The sequence below is a fragment of the Elephas maximus genome, chromosome 16, assembly GCF_024166365.1.
Source record: "Elephas maximus indicus isolate mEleMax1 chromosome 16, mEleMax1 primary haplotype, whole genome shotgun sequence".
NCBI classification, from domain to species: Eukaryota; Metazoa; Chordata; class Mammalia; order Proboscidea; family Elephantidae; genus Elephas; species Elephas maximus.
The window spans coordinates 45,546,553-45,569,088 of NC_064834.1; the positions used below are offsets into that span (position 1 = coordinate 45,546,553).

Consider the following 22,536-nt stretch of genomic DNA (forward strand, 5'->3'; position numbering starts at 1 on the left):
GAAAAAAAAAAAAGCCATCCTTAATTTCTTTGTAATTTTTTTTCCGTACTTCTAATTGTCTTACCTCATTAATTGTTGTTGAGTAGATTCCACCACCAGGAGTCCTTATCTCATTAATTAGCTGCATGTAAAAACTGTCCTCTGAGTGACAATGAAGGAGCCCTGGTGGCAAAGTAGTTAAGCGCTCACCTGCTAACAGAAAGGTCATCTGTTCAAACTCACCAGCTACTCCACAGGAGAAAGGACCTGGCAATCTGCTCCCATAAGGATTAAAAAACCTAGGAAACCCTATGGAGCAGTTCTACCCTGTCCTATAGGGTCTCTATGAGTCAGAATCAACTCGACAGCACACAACACACAAGTGACAATGTCGGTGAATAAGTATATTTTTAAACCATATATTTGCATACAGTGTTTAAAGCTCTCAAGCACCTACTATTTTTGAATGGCCCCATGACAGAATCAACACCATTTTACACATGAGGAAACTAAGGTTCATGGCAGAGTCAGAAGAAGAAAGAACTCAGGTCTGAGTCATGAGCAGTGTTCTTTCCACCAGCCTGTGCCGCCCAGGCTGAAGCTATGTCAGTCCTCAAGGAGCACTGTGGGAGGCCTGGGAGGCCGTGGGAGGAGTGAGCTGGAGAAAAGATGGATGAGCTGTTGGGTATCACTAATGTGGTTTCTATTAGTTTCCTAGGCTGCTGTAACAAATTACCTCGAATTGGGTGGCTTAAAACAACAGAAAGTTATTCTCTCACGCTTCTGTTGACAGGAAGTCCAAACTGAGGGTGTCAGCAGGACCATGCATGCTCTCTCCAAAGGCGCTCGCGTCCTTGTCTATTCCAGTTTCTGGTAGCTAGAGGCATTCTTGGCTTATGGCAGCATAACTCCAATCTCTGCCTCTGTCTTCACATAGCTGTCTTCCTTGTGTGTCTCTTCTCCTCTTTGAAGGATTCCACCTCATAGCGACCATATAGCACAGAGCAGAACTACCTCATAGGGTTTCCAAGGCAATAATCTTTACGGAAGCTGACTCAACACATCTTTTTCCCACAGAGTGGCTGGTGGATTCAAACGGCCAACCTTTCGGTTAGCAGCCAAGCAGTTAACCACTACACCACCAGGACTCCTTCTTATGAGTATACTAATCATAAAGAGATTAGGGCCCACCCTAACAACTTCATGTTAACTGATTACATCAGCAAGGAACCTGTTTCCAAATAAGGACACATTCACAGGTACTGGAGATTAGGGCTTGAACATACCTTTTTGGGGACACGGTTCAGCCCATGACATGGTTGGAAGGACAGAGGAGGTTAGGAATGCCTGTATGTAATTTAAACTGTCTATTTTTTTTATGACAGCAGGCAGTAGAGACCTCAGGAGTAGTTGCTTAGTAAAGGCTGGTGGAAGAGAAAGCATTTTGAAGGAAAACAAAAACAAAAAAAAACCTGTTGCCAATGAGTCAACTTCCGCTCATAGCAACCCTATAGGACAGAGCAGAACTGCCCCATAGGGTTTCCAAGGAGCAGCTGGTGGATTCAAACTGCGAACCTTTTGGTTAGCAGCCTGAGCTCTTGGGGGATAAATGTGAAGGGAAGGCTAGCACGAGTTTTCTGACAGGGAGAATATGGCAAGTTCTCCTTTACGTGCCGTTGTTGGGAAGAGATTTTTGAAGTAACAGAAATACATCTCAAAAGAAAACAAATCACATTTAACGTATCTAGGTTTGCCTGGTGCATGATGATATCCAAAAAGGATTTCCGGATTGAATAAATGAATTCGGCAATTATTGAATGCAAGAAGACACTATCATAGTGGAGATTGGACTATAAGTATTTCCATTTATTTTATTCTATGGACCTAGTAAGATAATATAAGCAGGGTAACCATATATTAAAAAACCCCAAACTGCTGTGATCTCTGATCTCTCCTGCCTGCCTTTTATGATTTTCTTATCTCCAGGCTGTCAGTGCTCCTTCCTCTGACAGCTCCTAGATTTGAAATCAGACAAACCTGGCTGTCTCCCTAATTAGATGACCTTGGGCGGGTCATCTAATGTCTGTAAGCTTCATGCCCTCATTTGTAAAATCTATAATAAAAACTAAGGGGCACTGGTGTTGCAGTGGTTAAGTGCTCTTAAAAGTAACACCTAGTGCATGGGTGCCGGGATACTTAGCTACCTAGAGCCTTTTTTGTTTTTTCTTCCTTGCTTCTTGATTTCCAGAGTGTTGAGATTACAAATTACATCATGTGTGTTATCCCCCAACCCTTTGACTGGTTAAATATCATATGATCAGTGCAATAACACATTATGCAGTCAGTTAGATCTCTAGGAATTGGCATGAAATAATGACTGCAGTCTTTCAAGTGTGGGAAAAAATAAGTTGTAGTAAAATCTCATTTTGTAAGATAAAAATAGGCAGTAACTCTCCCCTCGTAATATAATGAATGGGGTCCAAAAAATTCAGTGATATAAATTGTGGGTCCCATGATTGAAAGGTTAATGCTACGATTGAGGCAAGCCTGTGTAGCTGACTGGCAAGAAGCTCTAGGAACCAGTTTTTTCTGATCCTGGTTGCAGTTTGGCGCCACCTGGTGGCTATTAGTCATTCTGCCTTTAATAAAATCAGCGGGGAGGATTCTGGATCCCGTGGCTGCTTGAAACTTCCAAGATACCTACAGTGATTCTTAGGTTCTTCAGCTTCGTTAGCACCATCTCAGTGACTAGATCTGAGGAGATTAGGCTAGGAGAGTGCTGGCGACCTTTCTGCCAGACTCTCACTTCCTGAGACGGGGTTGCCTACTGTTCGTTTGCCTGGCATCTCTGTCCCCTGTTCCCCCTTGCAGAAGATCATTTTAAGCTACTCTTATTTCGTAATGGGGGCTGAGAAAAACACAGGAGCCAAGTGGCAATCATATTATGTCTAAATTCAAATAGCTCCAGGGTTTTATTGTGTGTGTCTGTGTGTGTGTATATATATGTATATATATACACACACATATATATTCATATACATGAAAATACATTTGTATATGTATTTTATAATACAGAGCAAATGTCTAAAAGGATATAAACCTAACAACAGTGGGTTTTGTGGAGACTGAGGTGGGAGAGAGAATGAAAAAAGGAGAGAATGGGAAAATTTTGCTTTTTTATTGATATATTTCTGTACTTTTAAAAAATTTTTACTCACACTTTTTTTTTTAAACATAGAACCAAGAAGAGAAAAGCATTGTTCAAGACGACAGAGAGGTGACCTTCAGCTCAGAGGAGGAGAGTTTCTTTGTGCAAGTGCACGATGTTTCTCCCGAGCAACCCCGAACTGTCATCAAAGCGCCCCGTGTCAGCACTGCACAGGACGTCATTCAGCAGGTGGAAGCCTCTCCCTTTCCTAGGTGTAAATTATTGGGTCAAATCAGCTGTCTCTGCATTGGCAATTCATTTTATGAATGAAGTTCTAGAAGAGTGGGGTCCAGAGAAGGGAGAGTGTGCCTCTTAGAGGCTGGGAAATATTCATTCCTTCAACAGATACTTACCTAGTGATGCATACAGTTAAATAATCGGCTACTAACAGAAAGGTTGGCAGCTTGAACTCACCCAGAGACACCTCAGAAGAAAGGCCTGGTGACCTGCTTCTGAAAGGTCACAGCCTTGAAAACCTTACAGAGCTGTTCTACTCTACAACACATGGGGTCACCATGAGTCAGAATCAACTCAGGTAACAGGTTTGGTTTTGGTTTACTAATAAGAGTCAGGCTTTATACAACATGCTGATAATAATGAATTTAGGTGACTCTGCAGAGTTGTAATTTCATTGTACCAGAAATGCTTAAATCAAGACTGAATGACCACCTCTCAAGGATCCTACAGAGGGCATACAGAAAGCCTCTTCCCTCCTCTAGGTCATGCTTCTTTGTTTACATGATTTCAGAGAATTTTGTTTCCTTCCTTCATACCTTGTCATGGTTTACATTCATAAAACTCTCATTCGAGAAGTAGTATCATGTAATGGTTAAGAGCAGCAGCCCCACATCCAATTGTTCAGAGTTCACATCCCAGCTCTACTCTTTATTAATTGAGATCTTGGGCAAGTCATTGAACTACTTTGTGCCTCGGTTACAGTGGTATGCTGGTAAGCTGTCACTTTAGGGGAAAGAAAAAGCCCTGATTTGTAGCATTTGCCAATTTCTGTTGTGTAAATACTCCCACCATGTCTGATTTTACTAGCCTGTTCCAGCTGGCTCCATACCACCACTGTGCACTGTTACTGCATAGATAACACGGGGATAATAGCTCTCTTCACTGGGCTTTTGTAAGGATTAAGTTAATGATTACTAAGCTGTTTAGCACAATGCCTGGCACACGGTAAGCACTGTTTAAGTGCTATTTGTTATTCTTATTGCGTGATCATTTGGTTAATATTAGTTTCCTCGATAGACCTTGAACCCCAAGAGGACCCAGACTTACGTCTCTTTTATTCACCTTTGTCTCCCAAAGTATAGCACAGTATCTGGCACACAGTAGACCCTCAGTAAACACTGAATGAACAAATAAATGAAAAATATTTTTGCATTATATGACAGGTGAGACCAGATAACTTCTAGAAGTCCTTCAATATCCAAGACTTTGTGATTAAAAGGCAACCTAGTGGGGCAGGGGAGGCTGCCAAGATCCAGGGTTCTGCCACTCACTGGCTCCAGGACCTTCGTGTTTCTGGTCCTTAGTGCATGCAGAAAGTCAGGTTCAGGTCCTTGTTCTGTTACTTAGTGTGTATCCTCTGGAATTTGCTTAACCTCTGGAAGCTTAAGCTTCATCTGAAAAAGGAAATACTAATGCCTAAATCATGGCTGTTGTAAAGCTAAATATAACTACACAGATGTAAAACGAGGAATTGGATGACATAATTGGGAAGATCCCCTCCATCTTTAAAAGTCTGTGGTTTTTTCCACCTGAAAGTTTAACTTAAAATGAAAGCAAGCATTGGGGATACTGAATCTTTATTCAGTTGATCATAACTTACCTTTCAGACCCTATGCAAAGCCAAATATTCCTACAGCATTCTGAGCAACCCCAACCCAAGTGACTATGTACTAATGGAAGAGGTGGTGAAAGACCCTGCCAACAAGAAGTCTTCTACCCCAAAGTCCTCCCAGCGGGTCCTTTCGGATCAGGAGTGTGTGTTCCAAGCCCAAAGCAAGTGGAAAGGTGCAGGAAAATTCATCCTTAAGCTAAAGGAGCAAGTGCAGGTAAACCCAAATTATTTGACACACATAATCACATTGTAATCGCATTTGGGAGGAGAAAGTTCCTGAGTCAAGGAATTTAGTTGGGAGAAAGGATTAGGTTGGCTCTGTTGTCACTGTATGAAAAGAAATGCATTCCCTCTGTGGTTAACCAGTCCTGAGAAGGAACCCCCTTGGCCCTTCATTCCAAAGCTCTGTCTACCAGAGAGGAAAGAAGGAAAGGGCTCTTTCTGATACAGTGTCATGGGATTGGGGTCCCTGAGTTTAACCGGATACCAATGGGAGGTTCTTTTTCTCCACAGGCATCCCGAGAAGATAAAAGGAAAGGCATTTCCTTTGCAAGTGAACTCAAGAAGCTCACCAAGTCAACGAAACAGCCACGAGGACTTACATCACCGTCTCAACTCTCAGCCTCAGAAAGTGTCCCAAGCAAGGAGGAAAAACCTATGGGCAGCTTCTCCTCAAGTGATGTGATGGACTGTCGGCAGTGACCAAGGGCAGTGTGTCACCCAGGTAAACCAGGTCATTGCAGCATTCTGAAACACGGCTTAACTTAAACTACTTTGTAAGGCATGGTTTGTACAGTATCTTTGTCTTTTCTAAGAGGAAGTCCTCTGAAAGCATGTAAGAATGGTACCTTAAAACAGAAAAAGGGTTCTAAAGGTATTTATTGTAACCTTGCCATTTATGATTTTAGAGCTCCTTTTATATTTTGTAGATGACTAAATTAAGCCTTAAGGGGGCAACCAACATGCCCATAGTACTACAATAGCCTGAACAGAATGTTGCTGTTGTTGTTAGCTGCCATCGACTCAGCCTCCAACTCATGGCGACCACATACACCAGGGAACAGAATGCCGCCCAGTCCTGCACCATCCCCGTGCTCAGTTGCAGATTGGCCCGGTTCAATCCATAAGGTTTTCACCGGTTGATTTTCAGAAGATCACCAGGCCTTTCTTCCTAGACCGTCTTAGTCTGGAAGCGTCACTGAAACCTGTTCAGCATCACAGCAGCATGCAAGCCTCCACTGTCAGATAGGTGGTGGCTGTGCATGAGATGAGCTGGCCAGGAATAACGTACCTTTCCGACCCTATGCAAACTTAATTATGTTTGCATAATCAAGCTCTCTTAATTATTGGTAACTCACGTGAACATTCTTGAAGAACACCTGTGGATCATTCAGATTTTATTCCTTTTAGATTCCTAGTTTTAGATTCTTCTAATTTAGGCTTGATTTCATCTCAGTGATCTCATCTTCTGCCTCAATTAAATAAATGAATGAATCTGGCATCCAGGATGTAATAGTTAAAAAGAAAGCAAAATAGTGGAACCACCTCCATCCTGAAGCTGCAGTAAATGTGGGGCTTCAGCTGTCTGCTCACAGCTGGGTATTCAAATACAGAGTAAATTTCATTCTACCTTGAAGCACATTTTTTATATGGGACCTGAATCAAAGTATGTGTGGGAACCACTTTTCACACCTCTCACTTAGTTTTTAAGGAAGCCAGGGGATTATTAAGGCCCACTTTTCACCTATAGTGTTGTATTTCTCTTGTTTAAAATCCACAAGAGACCAGCAGCATGGGGAAGGCATTACTGTTCATACTGCAGAGCTTCACTATCTGTCTTTATCACAATCGGGTATTTCTTATATAAAAACCAAAAAACAAACCAACCTGTTGCCGTCAATTCAATTCCGACTCATAGTGACCCTATAGGACAGGGTAAAACTGCTCCATAGGATTTCCAAGGAGCGCCTGGTGAATTCAAACTGCCGACCTTTTGGTTAGCAGCCTCTTAACTACTACACCACCAGGAGTGGTATTTAGTACATGATATTGCAGAATTGCCAGAGCTCACAATTGGAAGTCCACTGATACCGCTTGACAGAGCCAAATTTGATTTATAACAGACCACAAGAAGGCCCACCATATGACCGTCTATCTACATTTAAGGAGCAACTCCTAATATAACTGATGTCCCCTACTACACTTGCAAGGAGCCTTGGTGGCTGAATGGTTAAGAGCTATGGCTGCTACCCAAAAGATCTGCAGTTCGAATCCACCACCTGCTCCTTGGAAACCCTATGGGGCAGCTGTACTGTCTTATAGGGCCTCTGAGTTGGAATCGACTTGATGGTAAGGGGTTTGTTTGTTTTTACTAGCAAAACTCTTTCAAAGCAACAGACAAGCCCAAATACAGGAAATTTCCTCCTCCATATAATATCTGCATATCCAACTATTCCAAGAAGTTCAAGGTTGTTTCGGTTCTGTATGCAGACTTATCAGAAAGAAATTCTGGAACTATGGCAGCAGTTCACATCACATAGCATCAGATAATTTTAAGTCTCCACAGAATAGTGACGCTCTGGGCTGTACCAGACTCTGAGAGGGTTCAGCACCCATTTTCTGTTGAAATACATCTGGTATCCCAGACTAACCTTCTTTTCTGTCCCAGTGTTACTGAGACAGGGAGTACTTCCTCCAAAAGCCATGTGAGCCATAGAACCAGCCACCAGTGTTGAGCCTCTCCAGTTTATAGAGTTGACTCCCCATGGTAGTAGGTCTATAAGCATGCCATGAAAATACTGATCAAAATTTTAAATATTGCATTCCATATCAAGAACCTAGCATCAGATAAATCATAGGTGTGATAATGTTATGCACATCTCCATATTATAACCTCTGTAATGATATAAAAAGGAGCCCTGGTGGTGCAGTGCTTAAGGGCTTGGCTGCTAACCAAAAGGTCAGCAGTCCGAACCTACCAGCTACTCCTTGCAAACCCTATGGGGCAGATATACTCTGTCGTATCGGGTTGCCATGAATTGGAATCGACTCGGATGGCAATGGGTTTTTACAATATTAAAGGAGCCCCGGAGCCACAATGGTCACGTGCTTAGCTGCTAACTGAAAGGTTGGTGGTTGGAACACACCCAGCAGCTCCACAGGAGAAAGACACGGACGGCAATTTGCTTCTGTAAAGATTACATAGCCTAGGAAACCCTCTGTCACAGGAGGTCGCTCTAAGTCTAAATCAACTGAAGGGTACCTAACAACAACATGATACAAACAATGAAATTACACTACGGTTACTGCTCTACATGTAAGGAGCCCTCAGTGTGGTACAAGATTACATTAAGTTCTTAAAAACACAGCTCCATTAGAAATTTGATTTAAAAAGAATACACTTGCTATAATGAACATCACTAATTTCTTATATATTTTAGGCGAGTTGGGAAGGGTAGTAGTGATTTTGATGGTCTTTGGATTCAGTTTTCCTGTAGCAAGCAGACATTCAGAATCATTCAGTTGCCTCACAGCTTTGTTTGAAGAGCCTTCTCTTTAAAAATAGGCATCGTTGTATATACGGGAAAATACATACCTCATACCTCCTTTACAAAGGGGTCCTGGTGGCACAGTGGTTAAGCACTCAGCTGCTAACCAAAAGGTCAGCAGTTCAAATCCACCAGCTGCTCCACAGGAGAAAGATGTGGCAGTCAGCTTCCCTGAAGATTAGTCTTGGAAACCCTACAGGGCAGTTCTACTTTGTCCTATGGGGTTGCAATGAGTCAGAATTGAGTCTACGGTGTTATCTCCTTTACAATGGTGTTTCCAAGAAAGTGCACTTTGTGAAAAAGGGCCTTTCTGTATATGCTCTTAAGAAAACTAGTATTTTTACTGCTTTCTGGGTGACGTATTTCATGTATTTGTTCTAAAATGATTACTTCTAAAGTTTCAAGGTTACCCCTTAGTAAAAGTCTAAAATTTTCTAAGTTAGTATTTACCTTACTCATGTTTGAATATACAGTTTAAAGAATTCTTCCTTAAAGTTGAATAGTTTAATGTCATATTAAAAAAATCTAATAGAACTTTCTAAAGAATGCAGTGTTCCAGGGCAGAAATGGCCTAATGTTGTAGCTCCTAGGAACATCATGTTCTAACCTCATGAGTTCACAGGAAATAGAAAGCTTCGCCCCAAGTCCATCCACCAGAGCCGTGGGTTTCTGTTGGTTGAATTACCTGGAACCCTTGCTACACTGTAAATGTCTCTGTTCTTTATTTTAAATATACTAACAAGCGTATGTGTACATTACAGGTGAAAATCTTTTGGCAAGAAGTTAAAGTCAAGAAAGAACATGGTGGAAATAGACTTCCTTATTTTCATTAGACTTCAAACTGGAAACCGATGCTTTCTGAACTGAAGCCTTCACAGATGATGTGAGGTCCATGTTGTGGATAAGCAGAATGGCACAGGGCTAGCTACCAATCAATTTACTAACGAATGACATCAAAGAAGCCCAAGAGGCTGCCACTTTACAAATGCCAACAGTGAGAAAAACCATTGCTGAGCTTACAATAATTTAGAACAAGGGTCAGCAAATTTTATCTGTAAAGGGCCAGAGAGTTAATATTTAGGTTTTGGGGACCATATGCTCTTCTCAACTATTCAACTCTGCAAAAGCAGCCATATACAATATGTATGTGAATGCACATGGCTGTTACAACAAAACCTTACAGACACTGAAATTTGAATTTCACATAGTTTTCATGTGTCACAAATATTCTTGATTTTCAACCATTTAAAACTATAAAAACTATTCTTAGCTCAAGGGCCATACAAAAACAGATGGCAGGGTGGATTTGGCCTGAGGGCCATAGTTTGCCCATCCCTAACCTAGAGCACAGTGGTCTGAAAACAAGAAAGCTTTTTGGCCACACATTTTATGGCTGATAATTGGAAGATTTTGGGCATTGCAAATGTAAATATGTCCTATAACCTAAGACTCATTAAAATGGAATTTAGTTTCCATTTTGTGTGCCACAGTGCACTGTCCTTTAAAATTTCAATTATAGAATTTTTTTTTAAGTTTATTGCTTATATATTCACAGATTATTCTGTTTTTGGTTTTCACAAAATGAATTTAGAATGATGTACAATATCTACTGAGTTATGACGTCTTAACAAGGAGCTTAACCATTTTTTTAAGCAAAAGTAGAGTTTGTGTTTAAATTTATTTATTTTATTGAAGCAAGGTTTGTACTGACACTGTCCTTATATATATTTATTATACATAGCTTTCTTGACATAGCTTATGGATTAGAAGCATGAGTGGTTTTATCTCACCGTTTGAAGACAAATCTTCTAAAAAGAAAATGTGTGCTCTTAACATCTGAAATGGGCCAGCATTTTATGTACAAAAAGCTTCATCTTTATTTCTGATTAGCTGAAGAGCTGTTGATCCAAGGTGTACTTGCCATCTAATGTAAATTATTTTTTAAATCTTGCTGTATTAAACTATCAAATAAGTGTAAAGGATTCTTCTTATTCTCGGCATGAAGCAAATTATGGCTTTTTAAAATGAAACATCTGTGTTCCTATAAAGTAAAATCCAAACTTTTATCTTCCTATTGATATCATTAAAATTTAAGGCATTTTTCTTCAAAGTACAAAACACACTAAAAATCCTAGCCTTCACTTTGAGAAGTTTTTGTTTTTTTTTTTACCAATCCTCATGGCCTTTCCATGTTCTAAAAACAGAAGTGTTAAAAATACACCACACAGCTCTCATGTCATTTAAAGTTCTCAGTGACCCAAAGCCTCAATGCTAGTATTTCATTTGCTGGTGGGCACAATTCAGACTACTAGTGTGATACAGCTTATACAGCACTAAAGATTCCTTTTTAAATCAAATAGTCTATAACAAATGCACAATGGTAAACCATTTTTAAAAATATTTTGGCAACACTTCATCAAGTCTCTATAGACTAACAGGAAATCCTGGTGGCATAGTGATTAAGTGCTGTGGCTGCTAACGAAAGGGTCGGCGGTTCAATTCCACCAGGCGCTCCTCAGAAACTCTGTGGGGCGGTTCTACTCTGTCCTATAGGGTCGCTATGAGTCGGAATCGACTCGATGGCACTGGGTTTGGTTTATAGACTAATGGGTATTTATTTCTGTGGTTTGGCTTACCATGTGTTGAAGGCTGAGATACTGGTCTAATTTGGCTAGTCAAAATGAACACCATGCAAAGTAATGAGATGAAAAGCAAGACTGGTCTTTCAGGTTTATTATTTGGCGTTGACTAAACTCCCTGTCCCCAGAGCTGTTGATCTGGCTGCAGCACAAATCTGAAATTTACCGTGAGACTAGGTTAACAGGTGAGTAAACCCAGCCTATTGCCTGTGTTGCTGCCCAACTTGATCATCACATTTCAAGGTGAAAAAATGTACTCTATTGTATTTGAGTCTTTGAGATTTTAGGAAGGACACATTGCTCAAAAGTGCAAAGTCTACCATACAATACAACTGACCCATACAACCTGGCATTTGCCAAGAATATTTTTATTTACTGCTTATCTGAATTATGCCTCTATAACACAGCAAATAAGATACTGTCCTTTGTTATACATCTGGACTATACCCACTACCAGGACTATACCCACTACATTTATACTTCTCACACTACTAAAAATCTGAGTAGTTAACTCTTATCAGTAAAGCTAATATGGAGAAGAGTTTAAATATGCAAACTGGGCTCATTAAAGGATTTCCCAGAAAAATATTTTAAAGAGCTTCACTAAAAGCAAAAGAGGGGCACAAGCTGTATCCCTCTGTCAGGTAGTGTCAACTTCTAAAACTACAGCTGGCAAGAAAGCATTAAAGAATCCAATGTGATGTGTGATGCTTGAATTGGTTGTTTTGCAAGATAATATAAAATTATAGAAGGATGTTAGGAAATTGGGTTAACTTTGGGATAAATCTGCATGAAGTAATGATACTATCTGGGCAAAAAGTGCTTCTTGAGGTAATGCCTCTTTTCATGTCATCCTTAGAAAGTAAAAGTTGTTCATAAATCCCCCAGTTGAGGGTAAATATGGGGTAGCCTAGATTCAACAAAAGTTACAAGTGCCTTGTTTTAACCAAACTTGCTTTCATACAAAGGCCTATCTCCATGGCTTTGAAGATACTGGAGGCTCATTAATGAAAGAGGGCCTCTCCTACCATATGTACCAGTTTCTTTTTTTTTAATCACATCTTCCCCTGACTCTGTTTTCTCCCCTTCCAATATTTCTGTAGATCTCTTCTCTGCTACCCAGAGACCTAACCACCAAACCAGACAAACCAGACTCACTGCCGCTGAGTCAATTCCAACTCACAGCAACCCTACAAGACAGAGTAGAACTACCCCATAGGGTTTCCAAGGAGCGGCTGGTGGATTCAAACTACTGGCCCTCTGATTAGCAGTCGAGCTCTTAACCACTGTGCCAGCAGGGCTCCAGACTCCTAAAACCAAACCAAGCCCACTGCCATCAAGTCAATTCCGACTCATAACAACCTTATAGGGTTTCCGAGGCTGTAAATCTCTACAGAAGCAGACTTCCATATCTTTCTCCCATGGAGCCGCTGGTGGTTTTGAACTGCCAACCTTTCGGTTAGCAGTCGATCACTTTAACAACTGCGCCACTAGAGCTCCTTCCAGACACCTAAAACTTAAAAAACTAAAGCCAACTGCTGTTGAGTCAATTCCAGCTCATAGCGACCAATTCTTAAAGGCAATCAAGGCTTGCTTACTAGGCCAATAAAACTGAGCTGGCTTTAAAACAGAGGTCCCCAACTATGCTCCTATGCCACTAAAGAGGAGGGGGATGTTCCTGGCTGTTCTCTTTGGTCCATACTTGGGTCAACACTTCCCATCATACAGTATATTGTGCACAATTTATGTGTTCTCTGCCTTATTTCTATCAACTTCCTAAAAGCAAACTTTGGATGAGGAGTAAAGATTATAACATAACACCTGAATCTCCACGATTACCAAGCTATTTTTATTCATCTCAGCCGCTCCTTGGAAACCATATGGGGCAATTCTACTCTGTCCTATAGGGTCACTATTGAGTCGGAATCGACTCAACGGCAGTGGGTTTGGTTTGGCTTCTCTTAGGTCTAAAATTATGCTTAAGCCTGCCACCAAGCAGGCCTCTAAAATATACCCTATTTCAGATGTCACAGGCCCCTGAACTTTGGAACAATTCATTCGTACACTGAGTCTTATATTTTTAAAGTTTTGTGTAAATGATTTGACTCAGCATGAAAAATCACAGAAGACTATGTCTTATACCCATTATTACCCTACCCAACGTTTAAGTGCCTAGCACAGTGCTAAGCACACAGTAGGTGCGCAATATTTATTTAAAATAAAAATTAAGGCTCTAGCTTAGGAGAGCCTCGAGGTGTGTGTGTGTTATCATTAATGATTACATTATTCTGAAAATGAAACTCATCAATATTATATGGTTGTAGAAATTGATTCACAAATATATTTCATCCTCAAATTCATATAAAAAAAGATATTCAAATTAATACTACACATATTACTTATGGTTTCACTATGATTCTCTACATGTATAGCAAGAAAGTTAAAAGCATAATACAAGCCTGAAATAGCTGGTGTATTTCCATTTTAAAACTGAGTTTTCACCTGGACTGCAGTTTCTCCTGCCGAACTGATACATAAATGTATTTGTATATGTATGGAAAATAAACGATTTGTGACATGTGCTGGTAACACCCCTAGACTCCGCTTTATATCTGAAAGGTAGCTTCATAGCAAATATTTATATACTGAATCATACATTCTCATTACTCAAATTTGTTTTTAGGTGTCATCTAGTCAGTTTCCAACTCATAGCGACCCTAAGTACAACAGAATGAAACACTGCCTGGTCCTGCGCCATCCTCACAATTGTTATTCTTGAGCCCGTTGTTGCAGCCACTGTGTTGCTCCATCTTGTTGAGGGTCTTCCTCTTTTTCACTGACCCTCTGCTTTACCAAGCATGATGTCTTTCTCCAGGCACGGATCCCTCCTGATAGCATGCCCAAAATATGTAAGATGAAGTCTTGCCATCCTCGCTTCTGAGGAGCATTCTGGCTGTATTACTTCCAAGACAGATTTGTTCATTCTTCTGGCCGTCCACGGTATATTCAATATTCTTCGCCGACACCGTAATTCAAAGGCATCAAATCTTCAGTCTTCCTTATTCATTGTCCAGCTTTCACATGCATATGAGGCGACTGAAAACACTATGGCTTGGATCAGGTGCACCTTAATCTTCAAGGTGACAAATAATCAAGAGTAAAAATATCTGACCTCAGAAACACTTTTTAAAATCACATATAAAAATACGCTAGAAGATTAACATGAACTGTTAAGCTGATATCCCTAACTTTGCTGGAACAGTAAAGGAATGTTCTATTTCATTTCATCAGAAAAAAGGCGGGGAGGGTCTAAAGTCCAGACTCTATGGCTCTGAAACAACAAGAGATCAATTTAGTTGGGCTGTTGTGCATTTTTAAAAAAAATTTCTCACATCCCAAGAATAAGAAGCAAAGAAAGTAGATACTTTGTTCAACTGCTCACAGTAGAGAAAGTTTATAACCAGGTCATCAAAACACTTACTTCACAGACCATTCCTAGAATACAGGAATAGCTGTTATATAAAATGCTGCTTTATAATTATATTCATAATAATAGGCATTTTACCTCCCCCCCGCAAAAAAAAGGAGAGAAAGAGCCCCCCACTGGTTACCTTTTGTCCCTAAAACAGAAAAGTCGCACATTTGGTTTTTCCAGCCTGGAGCAATCCCTCCCTGTCACCCTCCAAAGCGTGTCAGAAAATGCAAAGAACTTCAAAGAAACTCGAATCACACTCAGACTTTCTTTGAACGTAGCCATAACAAACCCTCATCCAGCAAGAACCAATGAACCTGGGGTCGAATTTCAAGCTGTTTTCTCCTTTTGCAAAAATCTTCATAAAAATACGTTCACTCAAATTTAAAATGTTTCCTGTTTCCATCTATGGTGTTACAAGAAAAGATTTGGTTATAAAAAGTAGCTGAATAGTAAAAAGCACCCTCATGGTCTTGGTTTTTCTGTACCTTGATTTTAACCCAGCAAATGCATTTCGACAAGATTCAGTCCAAAAAAATAATATGTAGTTTTTAAAAGGCATCGTCATTAAGAAAGAAATTTCAAAAAACTTGAGGAAAAAAGGCTTTCAATTAATGAAATGACATTTACAGAATTAGGGCAGAAACCGGTGCCACACAGAGTAACTCTTCCTCTTCTGTTATTTGTTCTTAGAAAGTTTCTCTTGTATAAAAAGAAAAGGTCCTTAGCTTTATGTGTACCTGCACAAACACATAAATAAGCAAAAAAAATCCACAGACTGTTCATTCTTTCACTATCGTAGCGATGGTTCCAAATATTTCGTGAAATCCAGAGGAATCTGAGTAGCAACTTCATTGCAATGTCTTTTGATTAGCTGATTTAAATCTTCATTCAAAAATGAATCCCCTTGTAAAACCTTATCCTGGAAAAATATTAAAAGATAAATTCAAAGTTACATATACCAGTGGGATGCAGACCCCAAATTCTCTTAAAAAGATCAGACTTAATGGTTTGACTAAGACTAGAAGGACCCCAGGGTCATGGCCCCCTGACCTTCTGTTAACCCAAGGCAGGAACCATTCCCAAAGCCAACTCTTCAGACAGAGATTGGACTGGACGATGGGATAGAAAAAGATGCTGGTGAAGAATGAGCTTCTTGGATCAGGTAGACACTTGAGACTTGGTTGGCATCTCCTGTCTGGAGGGGAGATGAGAGGGCAGAGGGGGCCAGAAGCTGGCGGAATAGACACAAAAAGAGAGAGTAGAAAGAAGGAGTGGGCTGTCTCATTAGAGAGACAGCAATTAGGAGTATATAGCAAGGTGTATATAAATTTTTGTACGAGACACTGACTTGATTTGTAAACTTTCCTTAAAGCACAATAAAAATTAAACAAACCAAAGTCACATATGCCTTAAGAGAATGCCAAGCTGTAGGCAAAGCCAAAAGTGGAAACCGCTGACACCAACACGTGAGAGGTAACAGCAGATGCTCATTCAGGTCTGGGACACGTCCGATATTTAATGAAATAGTCTCATAATCGTCTCTACAGAACTCCAACCCCACAAAGCCATGGTACCATCGACTTCTAAATATGAAAGAAAAAAAACCTACAAATAACTAAACATATTAGAGTTAGTTTCTAAGAGACATTAGTTTTTCTTCTTTCGAAAAAAATAAAAAGTATTGCATACCTTCCTTTTGGAATTCAGAGGTTCAACGGGAGGATTAAATGTCATTGCGGCCATGCTGTAAGTCTCAAAAAGTTCAGCTGCAGTTCTGTAATCACAAATATAAAAAATGTCAAGAACCACCAATATCTGTATGATTTGGAAATAATTACAGATTACCTACAAAGAATGACACATGATTCTAAACACATATATTAAGGTATAACATAATTCTGCTTTTGAAACCAATTAACCAGCTCACCTAAAATAAATCATAAATTCCCATTTATATCAACACGGGGCAATACAGGTCTGGTGTACATTTAGAATACCGGCCTGGAGCACAGGAAGAAGGCTGAGCAGGAGATCTCAAGCTCTATATGATCAAATCCCAACACAACGGGTAATATGACCACCTTATGGGGGCAGAGGAGCAAAGCACAGAGTTATCCTCCATAGACTCTGAACACAGCTCAACCCTTCAGCAGTGGGCCTAGATTAAGGGTAAGGAGAGGAGTTTTAGGACAGAATACATGTCTCTGCCCGTGACATGTGAATGAGTCCTTAATAATTTCAGATTAGTTCATGTTCTCCAAAGGAAACAGGCAAGGGTTGTGATTTAGGCTCATACCTAAAGCTTCATGCTCCAGGGAAGACCACCGTGAGTACCGAGTGTCTCCATTCTCAAGATTTTGCAAAAAATCCATTCATCCTAACATTCCTCCAGAGAAGGAAACTTCTGGCATACAAGAGGCATACATTCAAAACCTCTGATGCAAACATATCAGAAAGGGATCATGAAAAAGAAAAGTAACAAAGAATCTGTTTTTTCCTTTAAGAAAAAGCAAGGCTGGGAGAGGGGTAACAGGCGAGCAGTACAAAGGAAATAAAGAGATAAACAGCCATGTATTATTTAATTAATAAGGTAAAAAGATCTCTCTCTCCTGCCCAGAACGAAAGGAATGGAGAACCACAGAGTTCATGTGTCATTACAGGGGCAGCAGCAGACTGTTGCCAAGTTAAAATATAGGCCTAGTGTTGCCAGATTCCCAGTATTTCAAGAAAAGCTGGAAATGAAATTTTTTATAAATCCTTCCAATATTTAAAAGATAGCAACTAATTCAATTTTTGTTCAAATTCTGAAGAGGCCAGAAAATCAGTCTGCTGGGCTACAGGTGACTTGTCTGGGACCCGTGAATTAAAGAGACCAGTGGGCTTGCAAAGAAAAAGGTCTGCAGCAAACAACAGAATGTCCATTCTGAGTGGTGGGCACATGGGTGTCTCCTGTGCCACTTTCTCTCCTGTCTAACTGAAGAAATTCCTCATTAACTTTGTGGGAGGAGGGACTGTTACTATTTTTTCAACTTTTTGGTATTTTTGAAAATTTTGAAAATAAAAATTTGGAGAAAAAGAAACTTCTTTTAAGAAGACTATTTTTCCTATCTGGGAGAGCATAAGGCAGGCACAGGAAATACCCATCTGAGCTCCTGGTAGGCCAGAAGGCACTGAGCAGAGATGGCTGCGAGGAGCAAAGAGAGAAATCGCAATAGTGTTGCCCCACGGTCAGTGTCCTGAAGCACCTTTGTCCTCTCTATCTCCTGTTTCTCCCTTCCTTGCCCTAGCTGAACAATTAAAAAGAAAAAAAAAAAAGGTAGTTCACTTTGGTTGGACTCATGGACCTCCACATAAAAAAAAAACCTATAAGCAAACATGGTATTATTTGACCAACTGCTGAACCTGAGTATTGGGCATATAGGGATTCACTGTAGCATTCTCTTTTCCTGTTACAAATAAATTTTTTTCATAATGCAAAAAAAAAAAAAATTTAAGCAATGACCCAACAAACAAAATCATAGTAAGTACCTTTCCTCTTGAGAGCAATTTAGGAATAAGAAATGACACCAAATCCAGATGCATGCCCAGCACTTTTACTTTTCAAAACAAATTACCTTATAAAACAGATGGGTATCAACTGAATTTTGTAGTTTTATAAGAAAACAATGCGAAATACTACCTTCGGCTTAACCCTGGTTTGAGAGCTCTGGAGCCTTCAGAAGGCGCTCCTGCGATCAGGTGAGCTGCAAAAATCTGCACTACGGGATGGTAATGTCTCTGAAGAGGAAATAGGACAGCACAGTGTGCACCGGTCAGTACTTTACAAAATATGAGCTATGGCAAAGATGCTCTTTAATTATTACAAATTTTTAAAAGCCCTGTATGTGTATGTAATTCATAAGAACCTACGTACACACAGAAAAATTATCTTTGCTCAGGGGATACAACATAAATCTGATCGATGAACAACTTACCCGTCCTTAGTCTTGCTTTCACTGTATGAAAAGAAAAATCAAAAAGCAATTTCTCTTTCAGAGTGAAAAGAATTGCTAGTTTACAACAGGTTTCCTGATCCTTCTATTTTCTACTAATCTCACTCTAATGCTGTCCAAGGTGAAACCACCTTGAAACTGGGCCTCTATCTAAGTCTCCTTGGATCAGATCCCATATATACCTGATAACAAACCCTGCTCTACTATGAACGGTATTAGGCAAGACTTCAGTAAATCTTCTACAATCTTGCCCCATTAAACTGTCATTATTTTCTGCTTCCTTAGAAAACGTACTTCAACACTCCAAAGAACAGTAAGAGCAAAGTAAAACCCAGCAGATTAAAACAGGAGTTCTAGGAAAGGCAGTCGCAGAGCCAAATATATTAAGTACTCTAACAACAGCAATAAAAAACAGGGTCACTCTTACCCGGAGTGCGTGCAATTCCCAAAGAGCAGTGTTCTGAGCATTACAGTACTCGGGCTCATCCAGCTCGGGGAGGAAGACCCCACTTCCCTGAGATTCATTGTCAAGCAATAGATCGGTTTTTGGGAAGGTCTGCAAAAATGTCACATTTTTAATAAAAACAATTTAAATTTATAAGAGAACAAAAAACCCAAAGAAATTTTTTGCCTTAGCTTGTTTTTGAAAGAACTCATTTTATCTTGCTAAGTAAAATATTCTTTTTACCCAGCAATCCCACTTTTAGGAATCTTTTCTACAGACATGTTTATATTAGGACATGATAAGGTTATTCACTGTAATATCATTTGTAATAGCTAAATATAAGAAACTATCTACCCATCAAAAAAAGAAATGCAGAGAAGCATAAAAGCCAGACTGCCTAAATTTAAACCCTACCTCTGCCACTTCCAACCTGTGTCACTCAAGGCAAGTTACTTAGCCTGTCTGGACCTCAGTTTCCCCATCTGTAAAACGGGGACAATAATAGTAGCACCCTCGCAGACTTGTTACGAAAACTCAGTGAGTTGGTAGAGCATCTATAGCAGTGGTAGGCACGTAATAAGAACCATATTGTTTTGTTAATCAAATAACTACATAAACCTTTACATAGTCATTAAAAAGAATCCAGTAGTTATGTTTGTACTGATAATGGAAATGTGCCACCACCTGTAGGTGATCACTTGCAGAATAATGTATAGCATCATTCCCTTTCCATTAGAACATTGCATGGTTTCTGTGTGCATTTCATGTGTTTATATATGAATAAAAATATGTCTGCTGAAAGGATACCACCAAATGATAGAAGTGTTACCTCTGGGGAGTGTCAATAGGAGTGGAATGCTTTCCTTTTTTAATTTAATGTACTTTTATTACCTGATTTTGTAGCAAGTGTGAATTACTTTGTTGTTTTTTTAATTGTTGTTGAAAGTATACACAGTAAAACATACACCAATTTAACAGTTTCGACATGGACACTTCAGTGACATTGACTACATTCTTCAAGTTGTGCAACCAATCTTGCCCTCCTTTTCCAAATTGTTCTTCTCCCATTAACATGAACTTACTGCCCGCCCCCTAAGCTTCCTATGTGCCCTTTCTAGTTGCTGAAGTCAATTTGATTCCATATAGATAATTCTTCAAAAGAGCACAATGTTCAAGGCAAACATTCTTAACTAAATAAGCTAATCTACTGTTTGGTTTACAGAAGGTTTCAGAGGATATTTTTGATTTAAGGTTTAAAGATTACCCCAACTCAGGACAGTTTTGGTGGTTCATTCAGCCGCAATGGCTCCAGAAGTCTGGATTCCATAAGAATTTGAAGTTCTGTTCTACCCTTTACTCCCTTTTGATAAGATCCTTCCATAGACTCTTTGATCAAAACATTCAGTAATGGTAGCCAGGCACCAACCAGTTCTTCTGGTCTTATGACAAAGGGGGCAATGGACACAATAAGGCAAGCATTCCATTTCCTCCTCCTATTCTTGACTCTACCTCTTCCTCTGATGCTTCAGCCACATACAGACCAACTGTTGTGCCTTGGATGGCCACTTGAAGCTTGTAAGACCCCAGGCACTACCCACCTACTTTGATACTTAAAATAGTAATGTAAATTGGGGGAAAAAAACAATGCATCGAACAAACAAGAAATCCACCGTACTATAAGAACTTAGTCCTTCTATTCACTTGTATCACTACTTACATGCATTAATGTTCTGTTTGTCGCTAAAATACCAATGCTTGCATTTGGAAGAACATGAAGAGCAAGAGTAGAAAGGCGCTTGATGAAGGCAAGGGCTCGCTGCTGAGAAACCTGCTTTCTGCGCTTAGTTAGCATAACATCCAAGCACTGGAGTACAATCTCGACACCTTCATTGGTAGCACCTAAAACAGCAGGTATACACTTCAGGGATATTCTTCTCATTACTTTTTCATTATGCAACTTGAATTCCAGGGAGACTCAAGGTAAACCATTTCCCTAACCAATGAGGCAGTGCTGTACTGTTAAGGAGATATACCACACCTGCCGTCAATTCCAGAAGTCCTTGCCAAGTTTTCTATAAGCTTAAATATAGACAGGTGGCACTGGCAGGTCAGCATTTTATGTACCACTTCTTATTTCTCATTTCTGATTGACTATAACACTGGTCACAGCATATTCTTAAAAGATAATTTAAAATTTTTCATTTTACTATAGTAAAATACATACAAAATTTTCCATTTTAATCATTTTAACTATACAATTCAGTGGCATTAAGTACATCCACAATGTTGCTCAACAATCGTTACCATAAGATCAGTATTTATTAAAGACACATTATCTACCAAACATACCTGCATGTAACTTGAACAGTGTTTTGTAGAGATGTGTATAGAATTTCATTGGATCAATATTGAGAACATCACCTTTGAAATTACAACAAACATCATCAGTTGGGTATGTTACAACTTCCAAAGCCAAAGCAAACAAAACCTGATTAAGAAAACATCTTACCCTGGCCAGAAAGAATATGAAAAGCAGTCTGTACACAGTGAAGACTTTCTCGGTAGCTTAGGTCCTTGAGAGAGCAAGAAAAAAAAAAGGATACTGAGAATCATAATTACCATTTATATCTTAAAAAATAATTCATTAATAGAATTACTTACACCAGACTCAATCAGCGAATGGAGAACTACTAACAAATCATCAAAAAACTCCACATTTATAAGGTGGGCAAACCTAAAATCAAACAAAACTTCGTTAACAGGTAACCCAAAAGCAGAAACAAAGCCACTAAATATTAAGCTTGACTTTAAAATTGTATTTTTAATATCCCTTATTTCAAAATGCTCGCTATGATGGAATGATGATGATTACTGATACTCTTCATTAATGCAGACTGGCTGTTTCGACGATTCATCCAAGGGTGAACACTACTCAGTAGAAAAATGCTTCTACCCTGACAAAGAAGTTGCTAAGGGCAAACAACTACCCTGCAGAAAGCTTATTAGCCAACTAGTGGGCTCTAAGTCAAAAAGGAGCTTCTAGGGAAACACGTGGTGGGAAGAGGGAAAGAAGAGAATATTCTGCTATTTATGAGAATACGGACCCTGTGACAGCTTTGAAGAGAAAACGAAAAGAATCATAGACCTTTTGATCTGACCTGTCCAGATCAGTGTCTGCTATGAATTATCTATGTGATTCTAGGTAAGTCACTTGACTATCTTGTAGTCAGTAACTGAGACTACCTGATACGGCTGAAGAAAAAAACTGTATGTGATACTAAGTGTGAGAGCACTCTATAAACTATTAGGTACTGAAGTAGTTTAAAGTCAGGATATCTCTTCGATATTAATTGAGAGCCTTTGACACTACGTAAATCTTAGAATGAGAAAGGACAACCCTT

General features: G+C 39.6%; 2 protein-coding genes across 5 annotated transcripts in view; one reads left to right on the top strand and one right to left on the bottom strand.

Moving 5' to 3' along the window:
- PLCE1 (phospholipase C epsilon 1) overlaps window positions 1-10,260 on the top strand; it is a 351,870-nt gene extending 341,610 nt beyond the window's left edge. For all 4 annotated transcript variants that reach the window (XM_049855298.1, XM_049855297.1, XM_049855300.1 and 1 more), the window contains 4 exons: window positions 3,218-3,376; window positions 5,032-5,250; window positions 5,550-5,760; window positions 9,346-10,260. In XM_049855298.1, the coding sequence (XP_049711255.1) occupies window positions 3,218-3,376; window positions 5,032-5,250; window positions 5,550-5,738 (567 nt within the window). In that variant the 3' untranslated portion in view covers window positions 5,739-5,760; window positions 9,346-10,260. The remainder of the gene's footprint in view (window positions 1-3,217; window positions 3,377-5,031; window positions 5,251-5,549; window positions 5,761-9,345) is intronic.
- Window positions 10,261-13,794: 3,534 nt separating this feature from the next.
- Window positions 13,795-22,536, bottom strand: part of NOC3L (NOC3 like DNA replication regulator) — a 34,029-nt gene continuing 25,287 nt past the window's right edge. The window contains exons 14-21 of the mRNA XM_049855304.1: window positions 21,797-21,869; window positions 21,645-21,708; window positions 21,485-21,556; window positions 20,853-21,034; window positions 19,118-19,246; window positions 18,378-18,475; window positions 16,388-16,472; window positions 13,795-15,617 (exon numbers count right to left, since the gene is read on the bottom strand). Coding sequence (XP_049711261.1) covers window positions 15,489-15,617; window positions 16,388-16,472; window positions 18,378-18,475; window positions 19,118-19,246; window positions 20,853-21,034; window positions 21,485-21,556; window positions 21,645-21,708; window positions 21,797-21,869 — 832 coding nt within the window. The 3' untranslated portion in view covers window positions 13,795-15,488. The remainder of the gene's footprint in view (window positions 15,618-16,387; window positions 16,473-18,377; window positions 18,476-19,117; window positions 19,247-20,852; window positions 21,035-21,484; window positions 21,557-21,644; window positions 21,709-21,796; window positions 21,870-22,536) is intronic.